This window comes from Heptranchias perlo, chromosome 14, assembly GCF_035084215.1.
Source record: "Heptranchias perlo isolate sHepPer1 chromosome 14, sHepPer1.hap1, whole genome shotgun sequence".
Taxonomy (NCBI): domain Eukaryota; kingdom Metazoa; phylum Chordata; class Chondrichthyes; order Hexanchiformes; family Hexanchidae; genus Heptranchias; species Heptranchias perlo.
The window spans coordinates 35,233,261-35,255,562 of NC_090338.1; the positions used below are offsets into that span (position 1 = coordinate 35,233,261).

Genomic DNA, 22,302 nt, shown 5'->3' on the forward strand with positions numbered 1-22,302 from the left:
TCCCATTTCATCCTTTAGTACTTTGCCCAAGTGGTCATTCTTCAGTGTTGGCAAGCTATTGAACTACGGAGGGCTTCGCAATTGAGCCTAATTCTGTTCTCACCCAACATCCATCCACACACTTTCTGGCAGGAGTTGCTGGGTAGCGATCAGATTGGCTACCCTGGCTGATGATTTTCCACCTCAATTCAGGGTTACTCAAAGCACTCCAATTATCCCGACTGGGATAGGCCAGCTCCGCACAGGCCAGAAATCAAACCTGACTACTTTGTCTTTTCAACACTTTATTTTCAAAAATGTATTGAGCAACAGATTAACTTATTTGTTTCCAAGTGTACATTAATATCTCTTTCCACTGAAGTTTAAGGAATTTAAATTTCAAGAGGAATTTTCAGTTGTTTTACATTTGCATGCCAAGTTGAAAGAACACTTTTTTGGATAAAGCAAAATACTGCAAATTCTGGAAATCTGAAATAAAAACACTGAGCAGGTCAGGCAAAATCTGTGGAGAGAGCAACAGAGGGGTTAACGTTTCAGGTCGATGACCTTTCTGTACACTTCGGTTTATTTATCTCAAGGGAAAATGCTCAGTTGTTTTTTGCTCTTGGATTTGAGTCTGAAACCCCAACATTTCTGTTCAATTTTTCTTGAAAGATTTTTGGATTAAGTAAAGCCATTTAGCCTTGTTTGCTGTATTATTCTTTGTTCATAACTTCATCTATGTGTTTGCTTTCTGCACATGTTTTCTTCGGCCTCTCTGTTGAGATCAAAGGCTGATGTTTGACAATCTAAATCTTGGTATTCCACTGCTGCAATCATTTTGAATGATTTCTTTCGCACAAATACTAAAATAAGCATGCTATGCATGTGTAAGAAACCAAATTACAACTTGCCCTTATTTAAAAGATGATTTATCATTGCATTTATAAGAAAGCCATTTACTTATTCCTAAGCTTGTGGTAGATTCATTGTGGCTACTTTGAGTGGAAAAAGGCTAATTGCAGTATTGTACCAGTAAAACTGATGAAAACCTTTAAGAAATGTAGCAAACATGATTCATTCAAATAATTGAGGCAATATAGTATTAGAGTTGCAGGAGTTTCAGGGTCACTTTAAACTCCAACCATTCTCATTTTCAAGGCAGTTTCCCCTTGTTCATCTTTACAGACAAAGGTCAGCACCACTCTGGCTATCCTCCCACCCCTCCAACGCCACTCCCTGAACCCACCTTCTGTTGCTGTTCCAGGGATTGAACACCTCTGCATGCGGATGCAGGAATTCTCATCAGGTCAGGAATTCCCATGCACAATATGCAACATCATTCAATCCCTTGAAACAGCAGAAGTTGGGCGTGGTACGGAGGGAGGCAAGCAGGAGAGTGCCAGTGTAAAGTGAGGGAGGAAGGAAAATGTAAGCAGAAATGGAGTTGCCAATATGAAATTGGGCGAGGGAAGAACAGTGCCAGTTAAACGGAGCGAAGAGAACAATGAGGTTTGCTGTAATGAAGGAGGGTGTTCAGCTGATTGTGGCTTTCCCACCAGGCCAACCTAGTAGGAAGAGGAGTCAGGGCCAGAAAAGCCTCTGGGCCCCACAAGAAAAGTTTCGGCCTCCTCACAACTTACCTGAGTGGCAGGGCTCGTTCCTCTGGTCCGTGGTGACAGCCTCTTTTTCCTTTTATTCATTCTCGGGATGTGGGGGTTATTGCCCATCCCTAGATGCCCTTGAGAAAGTGGTGGTGAGCCGCCTTCTTGAAACGCTGCAGTCCTTGTCGTGAAGGTGCTCCCACAATGCTGCTCGATAGGGAGGTCCTGGATTTTGACCCAGTGACCATGAAGGAACGGCGATATATGTCCATTTCGGATGGTGTGTGACTTGGAGGGGAACTTGGTGGTGATGGTGTTCCCATGTACCTGCTGCTCTTGACCACCTAGGTGGTGGAGGTCGTGGGTTTGGGAAGTGGTGTTGAAGAAGCCTTGGCGAGTTGCTGTAGTGCATCCTGTAGATAGTACACACTGAAACCACTGTACACCAGTGGAGGGAGTGGGTTTTTAAGGTGGTGGGTGGGCTGCCAATCAAGGGGACTGCTTTGTGGTGGAGAAGCTTTGAGGAGTCAGGCAGTAAGCCACTCGTCACAGAATATCCAGCCTCTGACCCGCTCTAGTATCCATGGCATTTATGTGGCTGGTCCATTTGAGTTTCTGGTCTATGGCCAAGGGTGTTGACGGTGGGGAATTTGGCGATGGTAGTGCCATTGAATGTCAAGGGGAGGTGGTTACATTCTCTCTTGTTGGAAATGGTCATTGCCTGGTACTTGCGTGGCACGAATGTTATTTGTCACTTATCAGCCCAAGCCTGGATGTTATGCGGGTCTTGCTGCACAGGGGCATAGACTGCTTCATTATCTGAGGAACTACGAATGGAGCTGAAAAAGCAATTATCAGCAAACAGCCCCAATTCTGACCTTATGATGGAGGAAAGGTAATTGATGAAGCAGCTTAAGATTGTTGGGTCCAGGACACTGCCCTGAGGAACTCCTGCAGCAACGTCCTGGGGCTATGATGATTAGCCTCAAACAACCACCACTATCTTCCTTTGTGCTAGGTATGACTCCAGCCAGTGGAGAGTTTTCTCCCGATCCCCACTGACTTCAATTTTACTAGGGCTCCTTGTTGCCACACTCGGTTAAATGATGCCTTGTTGTCGAGAGCAGTTACTCTCACCTCACCTCTGGAATTCATCTCTTTTATCCATGTTTGGACCAAAGCTATAATGAGGTCTGGAGCTGAGTGATCCTGGTGGAACCCAAACTGAGCATCGGCGAGCAGGTTATTGGTGAGTAAATGCCGCTTGATAACCCTGTCGACGACACCTTCCATCACTTTGCTGATGATTGAGTAGACTGATGGGGCAGTAATTGGCCGGATTGGATTTGTCCTACTTTTTGTGAACAGGACATACCTGGGCAATTTTCCACATTGGGTCGATGCCAGTATTGTAGCTATACTGGAACAGCTTGGATAGAGTCATGACTATTTCTAGGCTCAGGTCTTCAGCACTACAGCTGGGATGTTGTCAGGACCTGTAGCTTTTGCTGTATCCAGTGCACTCAGCCGTATCTTAATATCACGTGGAGTGAATCAAATTGGCTGAAGACTGACTTCAGTGATAGTGGGGACCTCAGGAGGATGCCAAAAAGGATCATCCACTCGCACTTCTGGCTGAAGACGGTTTGCAAACGCTTCAGCCTTGTCTTTTGCACGTACTGGGTTCTCCCATTTTTGAAGATGAGGATGTTCATGGAACCTCCTCCTATTAGTTGCTTAATTGTCTACCACCATTCACAACCAGATGTGGCAGGACTGCAGAGCTTTGACCTGACCCATTGGTTGTGGGGTCACTTAGCTCTGTCTATAGAATGCTGCTTCCGCTGTTTAGCATGCATGTAGTCCTGAGGTGTAGCTTCACCACGTTGGCACCTCGTTTTCAGGTACACCTGGTGCTAATGTTGGCGTATTCTTCTACACTCCTCATTGAACCAGGGTTGATCCTCTGGCTTGATGATGATGGAGGAGTGAAGGATATGCCGAGCCATGAGGTTACAGATTGTGGTGGAATACAATTCTGCTGCTGCTGGTGACCCTCAGCGTCTCATGAAGGCCCAGTTTTGAGCTTCTAGATCTGTTCTTAATCTATCCCACTTGGCACAGTGATAGTGTCACACAACACGATGGAGGATGTCCTCAGTGTAAAGACGGGATTTGGGGATAATTTTAACCCCCCAGAATGGGTGGGTTGGGGGCGGGTGGGCAGTAAAACTAGTTTATATTTGGAGCGGTACCGCATCCCGGCTCCTATGCGCCCACTTCCAGGTTTAACTCAGGCGCATTAGGATGTGCACACGCAATAGAAACCCGGAAGTCCCGTCCCCACTTAAAGCCGGTGGGCCGATGTTTAAAGGGCCAGTTCAGGTAGTTGAAACACTTTGGGTAATTTACTTTTTGTGGATTCTGCAACAGAAACCGATTTAACTTCTCCTCAACATGTCTCCCGTGGCTTCTGAAACATGCCATCGAAACGAAGGTTAGTGGCAGCTGAAGCTCATTTGGCCCTGCAAACCAGTGATTGACACATCTCAATAAAAATTGAGGTATTGCAGCTGGTCACTCACATCTCTCAGATAATCGTGTGGTTCGGAGTTCTGTGTGTTTAAACTGAGATTTCTTTGTTGAGACTGAGAATCCTTGTGTTCAGTCATATTTACCTACATTTTGGAGCCCCTCAAACTGACAAGATCAGGATGGGGGGGCACAATGGATATATTCCACAGTACAGCTGAGGAGGAGGAACATCTCCATCCAGGTGCGGCATGGGATCTGCAGGTGCACAAAGCAGAGGTGTGCAACAAGGACCTAGAGAAGAGCAGAGAGGAGACCAACGAAGAGGTCAAGGTCGCAGGAGGCACTACCCATGTGAGAGGATGTACAGGCAGAGGCTGAGCTTCCTGGACCTCTCCGAGGAGCAGTACCTACGCAGGCTCAGATTGAGTCACCAGGTGGTTGCGCACGTCTGTGCACTCCTTCATGCAGAGCTGCTACCAGCTGGGCCTGGTGGCCACACATTGCTCATCGCAGTTAAAGTCACCATTGCCCCTCAATTTCTTTGCCTCTGGATCCTTCCAGGGCGCCACCGATGACATCGCCAGGGTGCCTCAGTCATTTGCACATAAGTGTATACAACAGGTGATGGATGGCTTGTTTGCCAGGACATCCGACTACGTCAATTTCCCCTGTGAGGACATCAGCCAGATTGAGAGGACAGTGGGTTTCAACTCTGTGGCTGGCTTCCCACGGGTGCAGGGCGCAATTGATTGTGCACACGTTGCAAACCGAGGACCTCCACATGAGCCAGGACTGTTCATCAACCAAAAGGGATATCACTCCATCAATGCTCAGCTGGTTTGTGACCACCGGAGGAGGTTTCTGCAGGTGTTTGCCAAATTCCCTGGCAGCTGCCATGAATCATTCATTTTGCACGAGTCCAACATCCTGGACCTCTTCTGCACAGAATCTAGACTTAAGGGCTGGCTCCCTGGCTCGTGACACCTGTGAGAAACCCCACCAACGAGGCACAGCAACGGTACAACCAGAGCCACATGACCACCAGGTCTGTCATTGAGCAAACCAGAGAAATGTTGAAGATACGCTTCAGGTGCCTGGATAGATCTGGGGGAGCCCTTCAGTACTTGCCAGCGAGGGTGTGCACAATATAGTGCAGCAGAGAGAGTTACGGGTGGAGGAATGCACTCATGAAGCATCCTCATCTGGCGGCAACATTGAAAAAGAGGAGGAGGAGGAGGAAAACGAAGATGGGGAACCCACCACTGGAGCAGCGACACACATCGCTGCCCATGATGCCAGGGATTCCCTCATCTCTAGCAGCTTCTCATAATGAGATGTGCAAATTGAAGACTTTGAAATATTCAGGCCGCCTGGCACAACCACCACCACCAAATCTTACCTCCTCCCTTTGCACAAAACAGTCCTTCAACCATGCACACACCTATTGCACACCTGCCCGATGGGTGGCATAATGTCTTGGCATTCGTGATGAAGTACATGAAAGGGTGAATTCATAAAAGGGACTCAATAATGGCCAAGACATGGCAATAGTGGTGATAATTATTAAATTTAATGCGCCATAAAAAAAAAATTAACATGACAGCTCATCAAACACCCTTGTGCATTCCCTTGGTGAATTACAATTGCTTAGCCTTTCTCTTTCTACCACTTCTATGTGGTGCATCCCCTGTGGCTTCAGCAGAGGTATTAGCAGGTTACTCAGATCCCTGCCCTGACTGCTGAGATACTCTCGACCTATGACCCCTGGGTTTTGGAGCCTGTGAGGGCCCCGTCAAAGATTGCTCCACCTGCACCTGTTCAGGGGCAGACTAGGTCATCAGGAGAGGAGGCACCATTGCAGATACTGGTTCAGGGGGGCCCAACGGGTGAGACATGGGAGCGCGTTGATTGTAGTCCCCACTTCCATGTCCCCTTTCATCACCTCTCCTTGGCCAGCGCAACATCACTCCCACCACTCTGCTGGCCAGCAGGCTGGTGAGCAAATGTGCCGCCTTCTAAGGCCACGACTAAAGTCTGCCTGTTTAAGGCGACAGACATGTTGCCATCCAGATATCGCACAGCCGTTGTCATGGACTCATTTGAGAGCCGTGCTTGAAGCTCAATAGAGGCTACCAGTCTCTCCATCGCAGACATTCCCACATTTACCTGTACCACCAATCCACTAGCGGTGAAGTTGGACTCCTCCATCTTCTCCACTATTGTGGAGGGTGTGCGCGACACATTTTCCAGTACCTCGCAAAGGTGCAGCTGTACCTCTATCATTCTCATTCTCAATGATGGCCCCCCCGGGTTCAGCATCTGCGTCCAGTTGAGCAGAGCTTGGAGAGGAGTGCATTCTCCAACGCAGACACTCCATAGCTGCCCCTGCCGCCAGTATCTGCTCGTGCTCACTTGTGAGTGGTGAATCACCAGGTGACAACCTAACTAACTGTCTAACAGGACCCACTGAAGTGCCAGTATCTGCGCTGGTGCATGGCTGTATGTCATGTGATGGTGCACCCTCAGAAGAAATGAAATCCTCTGAGGAATCACGTTCTTCCATCTTGGCTCCTTCCTCTTGAAGGCGTGAAGGCTCTGGGAGACAACAGAAGTCAATATTAATTATTCATCGGAAAATTGACAATCTTTCCACTGACCATACTGAGGTCTGGAACATTTCAATCATTGATAACATCAATTCATCACGTGTGTGAAAGATGTTAACGTTCTGTCACCAGCTATCTGCGGGTTGCCAGTCTCTCCATCTCCGAAGGATAGGCATGCGCTTTATCTCCATGGCCTCCTCCTCTGGACTATTTGTGGTCGTCCATCTCTAGTCCTCGTCCTCCCCTTTACATTTTGCGCCCTCTTCTCCTACAAGGGGAGAAAGAACAGACCTGTGAGTGACTGAAGATGATGTATTCACCTGATGGATGATGTTTCCTACATTATAACAGTGACTCCAATTCAAAAGTACTTCATTGGCTGTAAAGTGTTTTGGGACTTGCTGAGGTTGTGAAAGGCACTGTATCAATGCAAGTTCTTTCTTTCTTGTTGCTTTGGGTGAGGCTGACAATGAAACAGATGTATCAGAGGCTGACTATCAGACTGATACATCACATTTCATCAGGATTGGGGTGAGTGGCAGTGGTGGGTGCATAAATGGGGAGGTGAGGAAGTGCATAGAAAGTGAAGATTAGATGCTGAAACTTAAGTGGGTGTGAGGAGTGATGTGATGGAGTAGGCATGCCAACACTGAGTGAGAGATGGGGTGGGGGGAGGGGGGGTCTTGCACAACACAGGGTGTAGGTGAATCAGCAATTGTACTCACTTTTCCTGACCTGGTTGGATCATCAAACCGCTTTCTGCACTGCAGCCAAGACCTGGGTACCGTGCTCCTGCTGCTCATCTCTCCTGTCACCTCCAACCACGGCATCTTGGTGACAGAACCAGGTTCCTTCCTCCCTCCTGCTTCTCACTGCACCCAGCAGGACGGTAGCATAGTGGTTATGTTACTGGACTAATAATCCAGAGGCCTGGACTAATAATCCGGAGTCATGAGTTCAAATCCCGCAGCTGGGGAATTTAAATTCAATTAATTAAATAAAATCTGGAATTAAAAAACTAGTGTCGGTAATGATAGCCATGAAATTACCAGATTGTCATAAAAACCCATCTGGTTCACTAATGTGCTTCAGGGAAGGAAACCTGCCGTCCTTACCCGGTCTTGCCTATATGTGACTCCAGACCCACAGCAGTGTGGTTGATTCTTAATTGCCCTCTGAAATGGCCTAGCAAGCCACTCAGTTGTACAATCTCGCTAAAAAAAGTCACAATAAGAATAAAACCGGAAGGACCACTAGGCACCAGACATGACAAAGGCAAACCAAGCCCAGTCGACCCTGCAAAGTCCTCCTCACTAACGTCTGGGGACTTGTGCCAAATTGGGAGAGCTGTCCCACAGACTAGTCAAGCAACAGCCTGACATAGCCATACTCACAGAATCATACCTTTCAGCCACATCTCAGACTCTTCCATCATCATCCCTGGGTATGTCATGTCCCACCGGCAGGACAGACCCACCAGAGGTGGCGGTACAGTAATATACAGTCAGAAGGGAGTGGCCCTGGGAGTCCTCAACATTGACTCTGGACCCCATGAAATCTCATGGTATCAGGTCAAACATGGGCAAGGAAACCTCCTGCTGATTACCACCTACTGCCCTCCTTCAACTGATGAATCAGTCCTCCTCCATGTTGAGCACCACTTGGAGGAAGCACTGAGGGTAGCAAGGGCACAGAATGTACTCTGGGTGGGGGAACTTCAATGTCCATCACCAAGAGTGGCTCGGTAACACCACTACTAGCCGAGTCCTGAAGGACATAGCTGCCAGACTGGGCCTGCGGCAGGTGGTGAGCGAACCAACACGAGGGAAAAACCTTCTTGACCTCGTCCTCACCAATCTACCTGTCGCAGACGCATCTGTCCATGACAGCGTTGGTAGGAGCGACCACCGCACAGTCCTCGTGGAGATGAAGTCCCGTCTTCGCACTGAGGACACCATCCAACGTGTTGTGTGGCACTACCACCGTGCTAAATGGGATAGATTCAGAACAGATCTAGCAGCACAAAACTGGGCATCCATGAGGCACTGTGGGCCATCAGCAGCAGCAGAATTGTATTCCAGCACAATCTGTAACCTCATGGCCCAGCATATTCCTCACTCTATCATTACCAACAAGCCAGGGGATCAACTCTGGCTCAATGAGGAGTGTAGAAGAGCATGCCAGGAGCAGCACCAGGCGTACCTAAAAATGAGGTGCCAATCCGGTGAAGCTACAACTCAGGACTGCATGCATGCTAAACAGCGGAAGCAACATGCTATAGACAGAGCTAAGCGATTCCACAATCAACGGATCAGATCAAAGCGCTGCAGTCCTACCACATCCAGTCATGAATGGTGGTGGACAATTAAACAACTAACGGAAGGAGGAGGCTCTGTAAATATCCCCATCCTCAATGATGGCAGAGTCCAGCACGTGAGTGCAAATGACAAGGCTAAAGTGTTTGCAACCATCTTCAGCCAGAAGTGCCGAGTGGATGATCCATCTCGACATCTTCCCGATATCCCCACCATCACGGAAGCCAGTCTTCAGCCAATTTGATTCACTCCACGTGATATCAAGAAACGGCTGAATGCACTGGTACAGCGAAGGCTTTGGGTCCCGGTAGCATCCCAGCTGTAGTGCTGAAGTCTTGTGCTCCAGAACTAGCTGCGCCTCTAGCCAAACTGTTCCAGTACAGCTACAACACTGGCATCTACCCGACAATGTGGAAAATTGCCCAGGTATGTCCTGTCCACAAAAAGCAGGACAAATCCAATCCGGCCAATTACCGCCCCATCAGTCTACTCTCAATCATCAGCAAAGTGATGGAAGGTGTCGTCGACAGTGCTATCAAGCGGCACTTACTCACCAATAACCTGCTCACCGATGCTCAGTTTGGGTTCTGCCAGGACCACTCGGCTCCACACCTCATTACAGCCTTGGTCCAAACATGGACAAAAGAGCTGAGTTCCAGAGGTGAGGTGAGAGTGACTGCCCTTGACATCAAGGCAGCATTTGACCGAGTGTGGCACCAAGGAGCCCGAGTAAAATTGAAGTCAATGGGAATTGGGGAAAATTCTCCAGTGGCTGGAGTCATACCTAGCACAAAGGAAGATGGTAGTGGTTGTTGGAGGCCAATCATCTCAGCCCCTGGGCATTGCTGCAGGAGCTCCTCAGGGCAGTGTCCTAGGCCCAACCATCTTCAGCTGCTTCATCAATGACCTTCCCTCCATCATAAGGTCAGAAATGGGGATGTGCGCTGATGATTGCACAGTGTTCAGTTCCATTCGCAACCCCTCAGATAATGAAGCAGTCCGTGCCCGCATGCAGCAAGACCTGGACAACATCCAGGCTTGGGCTGATAAGTGGCAATTAACATTCGCGCCAGACAAGTGCCAGGCAATGACCATCTCCAACAAGAGAGAGTCTAACCACCTCCCCTTGACATTCAACGGCATTACCATCATCGAATCCCCCACCACCAACATCCTGGGGTCACCATTGACCAGAAACTTAACTGGACCAGCCACATAAATACTGTGGCTACAAGAGCAGGTCAGAGGCTCGGTATTCTGCGGCGAGTGACTCACCTCCTGACTCCCCAAAGCCTTTCCACCATCTACAAGGCACAAGTCAGGAGTGTGATGGAATACTCTCCACTTGCCTGGATGAGTGCAGCTCCAACAACACTCAAGAAGCTCGACACCATCCAGGACAAAGCAGCCCGCTTATTGGCACCCCATCCACCACCCTAAACATTCACTCCCTTCACCACCGGCGCACTGTGGCTGCAGTGTGTACCATCCACAGGAAGAAGCCAAGGCTTCTTCGACAGCACCTCCCAAACCCGTGAACTCTACCACCTAGAAGGACAAGGGCAGCAGGCACAAGTAAACAACACCATCTGCACATTCCCCTCCAAGTCACACACCATCCCGACTTGGAAATATATCGCCATTCCTTCATCGGCGCTGAGTCAAAATCCTGGAACTCCCTACCTAACAGCACTGTGGGAGAAATTTCACCACACGGACTGCAGCGGTTCAAGAAGTCAGCTCACCACCACCTTCTCAAGGGCAATTAGGGATGGGCAATAAATGAAGGCCTTGCCAGCGACGCCCACATCCCATGAACGAATAAAAAAAAACCAGCAGTACTTCCAGTAAAGCATCAATAAACCTAAGTGCTGCCTTTGCTCTCCTGGACTCCATTTCTCCTTCGAAATATATTTTTGGACTGGCCTTCTAAGTAGTGGGCTTTAAATTGCGTCATTCTGCTGCGCAGTAGGCACGCTGCCCAGCTTGGAGACACGAAACCCAGAAGCAAAGATAATTGCCTGCAATTGAGATACGATCGCAGATTTGAACGCACTCACTTTGCTTTCGGGTTCCCCAAGCGCAAATCTACCCACTGACTTCCTCCCGCCACGCTAAATTCATGGCCCTGGTCTCCACAAGGACTGCGCGGTGGTCACTCCTACTAATACTGTCATGGACAGATGCATCTGCGACGGGTAGATTGGTGTGGATGAGATCAAGTAGCTTATTCCTTTGTGTTGGACCATCTCTCCCCCTGCCGCAAGTCCAGTCTAGCAGCTATGTCCTTCAGAACTAGGCTAGCTCGGCCACTAGTGGTACTACTGATCCACTCTTGGTGATGGACATTGAAGTCCCCCACCCAGAATAAGTTTGTGCCCTTGCTACCTTCAGTGCTTCCTCCAAGTGGTGTTCAACATGGAGGAGTACTGATTCATCAGCTGCGGGTGGGCAGTAGGTGGTATCCTTGCCCATGTTTGACTTGAAGCCCTGAGACTTCATAGGGTCCGGAATCAATGTTGAGGATACCCAGGGCCACTCCCACCTGACTATCTACTACTGTGTCCCCACCCCTGGCGGGTCTGTCCTGCTGGTGGGACAGGAAATACCCAGGAATGGTGGTGAAGGAGTCGGGGACGTTGAGTGATAGGTATGATTCCGTGTGTCAGGCTGTTGCTTGACTAGTCTGTGGAACAACTCTCCCAATTTTGGCACAAGTCCCCAGATGTTAGTGAGGAGGACTTTGTAGGGTCGACTGGGATGGGCGTGCCTTCGTCATTGCCGATGCCTAGGTCACAGCCGAGTGGTCTGTCCATTTTATTCTTCTTGTTCCTTTTTGTAGCAGTTTGATACAACTGAGTGACTTGCTAGGCCATTTCAGAGGGCAGTTAAGAGTCAACCATGTTGGTGTGGAACTAGAATCACATATAGGCCTGACCGGGTAAGGATGGCAGGTTTCCTTCCCTAAAGGACATTAGTGAACCAGTTAGGTTTTTACAACGATCCAACAGCTTCATGGTCACGTTTACTGATACCAGCTTATCACTTCCAGATTTATTTAGTTTTTTTAAACTGAATTCAAATTCACAAACTGCCGTGGTGGGATTTGAAATTACATTCTCTAGATTATTCGTGCAGGCTTCCGGATTACTAGTCCAGTAACATAACCACTATGCTACCATTTCCGTTACAGTTCCTGCCACCCGACATTGCACTTCTGCTCGCTGGCAAGCAGCCACTTCCCGCCAGTTTTGGGCAGGAGACTGACTGAAACTACACAGAGGAGGCTCGGGAGTTCAAATCTCCCAGGGCTCACTACCAATGCCCAGATGGTTTGCCGCCCACCTTGGTCCCCACCCACCTGACTCCCATTCCGAGTTGAAATCGAGATTTAAGCATATTGCCAACATAAGGTGCATCTGGCATTGTGGGATGTTGGGTATACCTGCAACTTAAGTTATGAAAGCTCCATTATCCCACTGCATATTTAATGTAACAACATATCATCGGCCAATATTCAGGGTTGCTTTTGAGTGGTCTGTGTTTTTTGAAACTGTTGGTCAGCTTTTGCTAGTTTTTCAGGTTGGTGTACACACATTTATTTAATGGATGGGTAAACAACTATATCTGCTCATGAAGTATACTTACACGATGTGCGTATTGGAGTGAAATTGAAGAAAACTTTTATCACAAGATATTACTTCAGAAAAGTTTATTCTCTGAATTATATTTATATCAAACAATTTAGCTGTAGTTAATCTCTACTGACTGTAGAATACCTCAGTCCATAAATAATTTAAATTTCTTGATACTTGCCGAGAGGAGCATCTCAGGTAATTTTAACACGATTCTCAAAGTGCCATTCAACTGACTTACAGGAACAAAGAGTTTCCACATTAGCTATTAGTTTTGCACTTATTTATTCTATCTGATAAATGCTATTTTACCTTGATAAATTAATGCAAAATGTATGTTTCTCAACTATAAATTAAAATGATTCTACATTTTATTTTTTTATAAAAAAGCTACGTAATGCAAAAACAAAAAATGGTACGATATCTGACTGTTTGAAATCCATTTCATGCTTTTAGCCCCTATTCATTTTTTGGTATTTCCTTTAGATGGGATCAAAACCCGAATTGACGGCAGAGATACAAATCATTCTACTTTAAGAGGTAACCAGATGAAATTGTCAATTCTCTCTGTCTGTTAATATATCAACTAAGTACTAATTAACTTACAACAATATTGATTAATTCATAGCAGGATTGGATTTGACATGAGACAGTCAAATGTGCAGATTAATCATGAAGTACATTGGTCCCCAAATCATCAAATTCATTGTTCTGAAATCCATCCAATGAATAAACATAGTGGTCTGGATTGTTGCCCGCCCTAACCCTACTTATTTTCCTCGGTCGGGGGGAGACTAGTTCTGCAGGCTGGGCTCCTAGCAAGATCACCGTCATCAAGGGGAAACCTGCCACGGCCCAGGGGGTGGGGGGAAGATACGGCAGTGATTCATCAATACACCCGCTGCAGCACCAGAAGTGGAGAAGCCTGAATTTAAGGGGCAGAAGAGCCACAAAACTCCACTGGAAAAATGTATTTTAGGCGTTGGACTGAGCCAAGGTCTTAGGACAAAAAGGTATGGTTATGGAGCCTGAGGAGAGGGGGTCCCCACTAATAGACTTTCCCCCTCAAAAAGTATCATCCTCAAGCATTCTGCCACTGCCATAAGGTCGACTGCCATAAGGTTGACTGCCATTGCTTTCCTGGCGGTCACTGGGGCCAGTGACAGTAATGATGGATGGCAGGGAAAATTGGGCGAGTTTCTGCCACCACCTCACCACTGCAACTTAATGTGCCAGGGTGGTCAAGGGGTGACCAACCACCTTCCCTGTTGGAACAGAGGGAGGAAAATCCACAATGGTGCTGGTAGGGGCAGGGATGCGGTGCTAACAAAGAAAGAAAGAACTTCAATTTGTAGCCTCTTTCAAGCCCTCAGGACATCCCAAAGTGCTTTACAACCAGTTTACACACAGCAAGGTCTCGCAGACAACAATAAGATAAATGACCAGTTAATCCGTTAAACTACTGGATGTGTTGATTGAGGGATAAATGTTGACCAGGACACCGAGAGAACTCCCTTCAAACACTGCTATGGGATCTTTTATGTTCACCTGAACAAGCAGCTTGGTGTAACATCTCATCTAAAAGATAGCACCTTTGACAATGCAGCATTCCCTCAATATTGTACTAGTGTCAGCCTAGATTATGTGCTCAAGTCCTTGGAGTCAAGTTTGAACCCACAACCTTCTGACTCAGAGATGAGAGTGTTACCACTGGGCCAATCTCCCCATTCTCCATTTTTACTGCTATACCTCCAATTTTGGATGGGATCGTGGAGAAAAATGTATTAAATAGAATAAAAGCAGAAAATGCTGGAAAAGCTCAGCAAGTGAGGCAGCATCTGTGGAGAAAGAAACAGAGTTAACGTTTCAGGTCGCAGACCTTTTGTCAGAACTGAAAGATGGTAAAGAGTTAGAGACCTTTAACTATTTAACATCTTCCAGTTCTGATGAAAGGTCTTCGACCTGAAACGTTAACTCTGTTTCTTTCTTCACAGATGCTGCCTGACTTGCTGAGCATTTTCTGTATTTATTTCACATTTCCAGCATCTGCAGTATTTTGCTTTTGTATTAAATGGAACATTGACATATCTGACTAGATTTGGTATTAAGATTTGTAATCACACACTCCTTGATCAATTTACATCCATAGATGTTGTAAAATGTAAATGGCATCTCAGTTTAAAAGCAAATGTTGTACTTTGGAAGTGCTTGGTTACACAAACAAATGTGAAAGGGAAAATGAGAAAATGGAATGTAATATTGTAATCAATCCCTCAGGGTAATACATTGAATTAATCTACCAAATACTCACAAAACCATAATAAGAACCCAAAACCAGTGTGAGCATGACAAATATCTCAGAAGGATTTTCTTGAGACAAGAAATAATCAAACAATTGTTGCATGATAACATGAATTATTTTTCAATTTTTCTCTTTTCTGAAGGAGGGAGAAGGACACAACTGAGCTGTACATTAGTTGTAATCTTTTATTCTGTTCTTGTCATCCTGTTCTGTAGTCTTGGGCCCTATTTATTAATATTTCCTTTCACTGTTGTCACTGTATTGACTGGAGATCTAAGTAACATGGAAAACCCTAAACTTGTTCCAACACCATATACAAGGTTCAGTTTAATATTTTTTCAAGGTCTTCACTCTAGTTTTTTTGTTCATAAATTTTTACTTTGGCTTCCCATTGAAATATTTTGAGGTAATTGAAATATTCCAATGTAAGTGCAATGCTGGCAATTCTTAGACCCTGAAATTAGCAGCACACAATCCCAGCAGTTGTTCTCCCTCTCTGCCCTCCACCACTGATACTGCGGAGTTTGCAGTTTCATCGGGATGGCACTTGATTTGCATGGGGTCAGCAAACACCCACGCCACTATAGGCATAGCTTGGACACCCACTTGCCCCACACTGCCAGAAACTCCAGCAGCCGCCTTCTATCAGGGATTGGGGGTACCCGAGCCTATCCAGACTAATTCATTGACCTCTTTGGCCCCCTTGTAAAGAGGTCCAATACTGGAACTTTTTGTGGCATGGGTTGGTAATTGATTAGGAAGTAGGAGACACAGAGTAAGGATAAAGGGAATGTACTCTGATTGACGAGATGTGACAAGTGGTGTTCCCGAGGGATCTGTACTGGACCCTAAGTTTGCAGATGATACCAAGCTAGGAGGCACAGTAAGTTGTGTAGATGGGAGCAGAAAGTTGCAAAGGGACATAAACAGATTAAGTGAGTGCACAAAACAGTAGCAGATGGAGTTCAATGTGGGGAAGTGTGAGGTCATCCACTTTGGATCCAAGAAAGATAGATCAGAATATTTCCTAAATGGTGAGAGACTAGGAACTGTGCAAAAGGATTTGGGTATTCATGTACACAAATCACTAAAAGCTGGTGCACAGATACAAAAGTAATCAAAAAGGCTAATGGGATGTTGACCTTTATCTCAAGGGGGCTGAAATACAAAGGGGAGGAAGTGATGCTTCGGTTGTACAGTACTTTGGTCAGACCTCATATGGTGTACTGTGTTCAGTTTTAGGCACTGCACCTCAGGAAGGCTGTATTGGCCTTGGAGGGGGTGCAGCACAGATGCACCAGAATGATACCAGGTCTTAAAGGGTTGAATTATGAGAACAGGTTGCATAAACTTGGCTTGTATTCCTTTGAGTTTAAAAGGTTGAGGGATAATCTAATCGAGGTGTTTAAAATGATAAAGGGATTCGATAGGGTAGATACGGAGAAACTATTTCCTCTGATGAGAGAATCTAGAACAAGAGGTGCACACCAATGTCCAGGCCACAATCTTTAACATCAGAGGCAAGAATGCTTCCACTGAGCCAAGCTGGCGTATAAAAATAACGGATTATTTTTCATTATTAAAGCAATTGCAACACATTTTCACTTTCGGCAATTTTTATTGATTATTGCAGATAACTTTTAAACTTTAAAAATAAAAGACTTTTGTATTCAGCTGTTTTGAAGTTTGGCAATTGATTGATACATTAAATGAAATTGTTTAGCTATTGCTTATCTCCCTCAGACCAGCTTGTTTCCGTTGTTATGTAATTTTTACTTTACAGTGGCCTACTTGCTTGTTTTAATGACCTATACGGTCATGTGATAATGTTCAAAATGTCATCTTAACATCTGTAAGCCTTTCCTGTTATTTATAGACCTAGGTGAAGCCAGTGACAAGATGATTAGAGATAGCTGTCGTGAGTACTTGGCTCAGTAAGACGTAGGTCATCAGAACAACAGTACAAGATATGAATGACACAGCTGTCAGATCCCATTAGAAGCAGATGAACAAGAAAATGAAAAGGACAGAAGTGAATAGACAACCAAGAACTTCAATATTTGCTACCCAGTACAGTAATGAAAAATCAACTGATGCATCGGACGGGGCCCTCTAACCATCAGTGTGTATGTCAGCCAGTGTGTGTGTCCAATGTGTTTTTCTCCCTCTGTTGGTAAATCACTTTCTAACTTTCTGAGAGTTAACTGGCACATTGAAGGATTCCAGAGGTCCTTGCATGCACTGTGCAGCCATGATTTAACTAGATAAACCGTGCACGATTGTCAGATTTATTTCACTGAAGTTGAAGGTTGCATTACATATTGTGGCATAATTGAATGTTTGACATAATACAGGGTATACCGTGTCACAAAATGTCATGTTTTTGAATAGGTGTTAGTATGAGAACTCTAATCTTGAATTGAAATATGTCATTTAATACAGCTGAATATATATTGCGATCATTCACAAGCAAGTTTCTTCTAAATGGGTTAAATTTTCCAATCGTTCATAGTCAATCGCCAGAAAATCTAGCCTATAATTTAACAACTGATTTGCTCGCTCTATCACTGTTTTGTTCACACAGAAGCTGGTTGTGAGAGGGCTAAGGTGACAGTCCCTAGAGCCTGTTCTGCCATTCAATTAGATCATGGCTGATCTGTAGGTTTACTCATTAACAGCTCAGCCCAATTTACTATGGTCAATTTATTTATCATTCTGTCACAGTTTGTCTTTCTTAAATTTAAAACCTTGGTTTGTGACTCTTGCTTCTCCCTCTCAAACCTAATAACAAATTCAATCATGTTATAGTCACTATTTGCAAGATGTTCCCTTACAGTCAGATTGTTAACTAATTCTGGTTTGTTACTCATCACTAAATCTGGTGTGGCTTTATCCCTTGTTGGTTCTAGTGACATATTGGCTCTGATTTTATCTCCTCCTGCCTGGCGGAGAGAGGGCAGTTAAAATAAGGGGAATGATTTAACTCCTGACATCTCGCTGCCTTCCCACTGGGTCCAGATATTAACTTGCTCTTTTGAGCAGAGGAGCAGGACACCCGAAGAAAGACACCGTCATCGGGACCTAATCCGCAATTTTAGACCGAGGCTTGTGCGGGGGAGTAGTGACAGCTTCCCCGTCAGGTCAAATGTCAGGAGAGGGATCGTGCGCTAGAAGAGGCCCAGGCAGGTAACTTTTAAATGTTATTTTAGGTTTCCTTGTGGGCCAGGAGGAGCAGCAGTGCTCTGCCTTGGGTCTCCCTTACCCTTGGCTTCTCGCCCTTCCCTTGACCCCCCCTCCTCTTACCGCTTACCTGATAGCCAGGGACTGATCCCATGTGGCCTCCTACCTGCGATCTTCCCCTCCCCCTTCTCCTTGTTCTGTTCAAATGCTGTTCAACTGTAATATCTTCCGATTTTGATGAAGGGTCCATACCTTTAATATTAACTTGTCTGTTCTCTCCACAGATACTGACTGACCTGCTGAGTGTTTTTTGTTTCAGATTTCCAGCATTTGTATTATTTTACTTTTTGTTCATTGGGTATGAGCCTATTATGTATTAATATCCATGATGATGAATGGTGAGGTTCCAATGTGTGCAGTGCACGACAAATAATTAATAAAACAGCACATTCCTTTGGTAGCATTTTCCCAAAATGTACCTTTGGACTTAAGACCTAACTTTATTTCAAGATTTTATTATAACACAGGTTAATCGCCACAGCTGTGGTAAGGTTTAGGACCATTGGGTTATAAAAATAACAGCCAAGATAGAATTAAAATTGAGTGTGTTTACAGACTACACAAAACGTACAACATTTTGAGATTTTGTTACTTCATTGTTAAACGATTAGTTGTCAAAGTTGGCTGATTTGAAGTTTCTATTCATTCTTTTAGCGCTCTTAGGGGGAATAATTGGATAAGGGTCCATTCTGGACGATGTTAGCACGATGCGCTAACACCCCGCGCCCGACGGACCCTGCAAGTTTGGTCCCAAAGGAGCACTTACCTGCAATCGGCATTCCTTTCCAGGCCTTGCACATGGAATGAATGCAATTTGCACTTTCCACCACAAGAGGGAGCTCCATCTCTTAAAGGGAAGATGTTTCTTAGAAATCTCTTAAAGGTAGCTTGTACCTGTTATTTGCTGAAAATAACAGTCTACTGTCTGCATGGAGTCTGAACAGAGATCAGACATCGGACACGTAAAACACAGATGCTATGTTTACACACTGATGAGTTATGTTAAAACATTGAATAAAGGTTGCGCATTACTAAATCCCACATCCTCCAATCTGCACACCAGACCTCACCAATCTGCCGATCTGAGTTGATATCAAGCGTGTGAGAGCACATGCACAAGGTTCTCTGCTGACGCACTAGAGACCTTGGGTGCAAGAGGTGGACAGAAGGAGGGTCATCCTATATCCGGGGGGGGGGGTGTGGGGGGGAGGCAAGAGGCCCTCCAGATATATATCAAAACGCAGTGGGAGGCAGCGGGGGACGAAGTCAATGCCAGGTGCACAGCATCATGAACATGGATGCAATGCAAGAAGAAGTTCAATGCTTTGACATGAGTGGGCAAGGTGAGTGAGGTCAACAGTCAAGTGGCGTCTCCTACCAACTGCACCACACACTACACCTCCCATCCCCCACATACCAATAAACTCTTTCCATCAGTACTCAACTCTTCCCATCAGATGCTTCCTCCCACCCTTACACATTACCAGTGTTTCAAGCCATCCACCCACAACTCACAGGCCACACACACTGGCAGCTATTCAACCATGACCGGCACATCACCCAGGCACATGTCCCGCTTTCTTGCAGGAGAAGGTGGCGCATATCGAGAGGCAGCAAGTGGCAGTGGCATTTAGCCCCTCAAGCCTGTTCCGCCATTCAATGAGATCATGGTGGACCTATGATCTAACTCCATATACCTGCCTTAGCCCCATATCCCTTAATACCCTTGGTTCACAGAAATCAATCAATCTCAGATTTAACATTCACAAGTGAGCTAGCATCAACTCCCACCCTTTGCATGTAGAAGCATTTCCTAACTTCACTCCTGCACGTCCTGGCTCTAAATGTTAGGCTATGTCCTCGCGTCCTAGTATTGAAGTCTAGGAGACCTCCAAGAACGGTTACAAATGTCTCAGCAGCCAGAGGCAATAATCCAGCCACTAACCTGTAAATCCTGCATGGTCCCTTTAAATAGCACTGGTGGGTGGTCCTCCAGGCACTCTAAGACACGTTCAGATGGTCGGGGTTAAGATGTGCGTTGAGTTGAGCGTTAAGTCCCAAAATGGTGTCTATCACTTTAAATCAGCATTGCACACTGATTGAAGCCATTTTCTCCCTACTTTACATGATTCCAGCGTTTCTTATCTGCGCCTTTGCAAATTCCTATACCAAGATGGCGTCTGGCGCACGTCACACAGGAAACGTGCGTGCGCATCCAAGACGCCATCTTGGATGTCGGAGAGGCCTTGTAGCACCGAAACAACGGCCGCTACACGGCCCAATTTAGCGCCCTCAGTCTGAAGTGACAGCTTGGATTTGTTTTATTAATCTTAATATAATTAGATGAAACTATACTCCCGTTTTTTGATAATTGAAGTGAGCCATAACCTGTTTTACTGAGGTGTCAACAACTAACTAGATTATTTACTCCATTATGTCCCTGAATGAAGATTGCAGTTTGCTGATGCATTTAGTAACTACTTGTGAAAACTGTTCCCTGTCAGCTGACTCCTCTTCCACCAATTATACATTAGGTTTCAGGTGAAGGGTATAATGGATTTAATCATTTAAAGATGTCCTTTTTATTGCAATCTTGAGATTAAATATCTGATTGCTGGTGCATCATCAAGGTCTGTAATTATCTTCATACAATAAAAGTTTCTTATTTGCAAAAAATTGCTATGTTAAAACGATAAATTGATTGGCACTTCATAGAAAAGATTTTATGGTCAGCGTAATCTATGCATCATTGATTTTTGTCATTGCACATAGAACTGGTTAGTCTCATTATATTACTTGTAATCATTTAGATTTCAAAAATAATTTCCCAGGAAGGCACCGAGGCAGAAAATCCATTAGATTTGGCTGACGTCTGATTGATGAATTGCTTTTTATTTCTTTTCAGATTGGAATGGTAAAAGTCTTCTTCACAGTGACGTTTAAGTCTAATATCTAAGTATTCTTTTGAAAGGATTTATCTAACATGCTATTTAGAAGACATGATTTAATATTGATGGAAGTGCTCATGTAATCATTTGATATTTCAAAATGTTTTGCACTTTTCTCTTTACATGTTATTGATGTGGATTGACTTGTTTTTCTGCCATGAGATTGACTACATGAGGGATGGTAGATATCTCGATTTTAAAAATCTAACTGGTTCCTCCAAGTCTCTTGAATTATGTAGAGGATGTCTTCACTGACATCAACAAAATTGAAGAATATCTCTTCAGCAAATGTCAACAGACATTATATTTAACTCTAATAATTCTTCCATTGAAGTACTAGTAAATGACCTAACTCTACTTCCGAATGAATTGGTATTGATTCTTTTTATGTCCTTTTCTCCTATTTGTAGTGGCACCTGTCGAAGTACAGTTGTTTGTGTGGCAGAAATCCTCCTCTAGCTCCCCCACATGGTCATTCTTAATATGTCAATTTGAGGTGTCAGCCTTGGCTCAGTGGTAACACTTCAACCAGAAGGTTGAGGGTTCGAGCCCCTGACAAAAACTTGGGTACATAATCTAGGTTGACACTTCGGTGCAGTACTGAGGGAGTAGTGTTGCACTCTGGGTGTTGTTTTTTGGATGAGATGTTAAAGTGAGACCCCATCTGCCCTCACATGAATGTAAATGATCCCATGGCACTATTCAAAGAAGAGCAGGGGAGTTCTCCCGGTGTTCTGGCCAATATTTATCCTTCAACCAACATCACTAAAACAGATTATCTGGTCATTTATCTCATTGCTGTTTGTGGGTCCTTGCTGTGTGCAGATTGGCTGCCACATTTCCCTATGTTATAATAGTAACTGCACTTCATTCATTGGTGATGAAGCACTTTGGGACATCCTGAGGTTGTGAAAGGCACCACAAAGATGCATGTTCTTTCTTTCTATGTGAACCAAGAAAGTGATTGTCACAGTATGGGCCATCACATCCAACTCAATCTTACCCAACGTCAAAACATGGGTGCTTTGCAGTAGAAGTTACATTCTGTGATTCTATAGTTTGCTGAAGCAGGTAGCGGTGACTGACTGTAACCCAGCCAGTGCTGGGCGTCAATGAGAAAGAATCAATAAATATTAAT

The 22,302-nt window shown here is 45.3% G+C and overlaps 1 protein-coding gene across 1 annotated transcript in view; it reads left to right on the plus strand.

Moving 5' to 3' along the window:
• Window positions 1-22,302, plus strand: part of spock1 (SPARC (osteonectin), cwcv and kazal like domains proteoglycan 1) — a 480,071-nt gene that overhangs the window by 416,451 nt on the left and 41,318 nt on the right. The window contains exon 7 of the mRNA XM_067996251.1: window positions 13,161-13,214. Within this exon, the coding sequence (XP_067852352.1) occupies window positions 13,161-13,214 (54 nt within the window). The remainder of the gene's footprint in view (window positions 1-13,160; window positions 13,215-22,302) is intronic.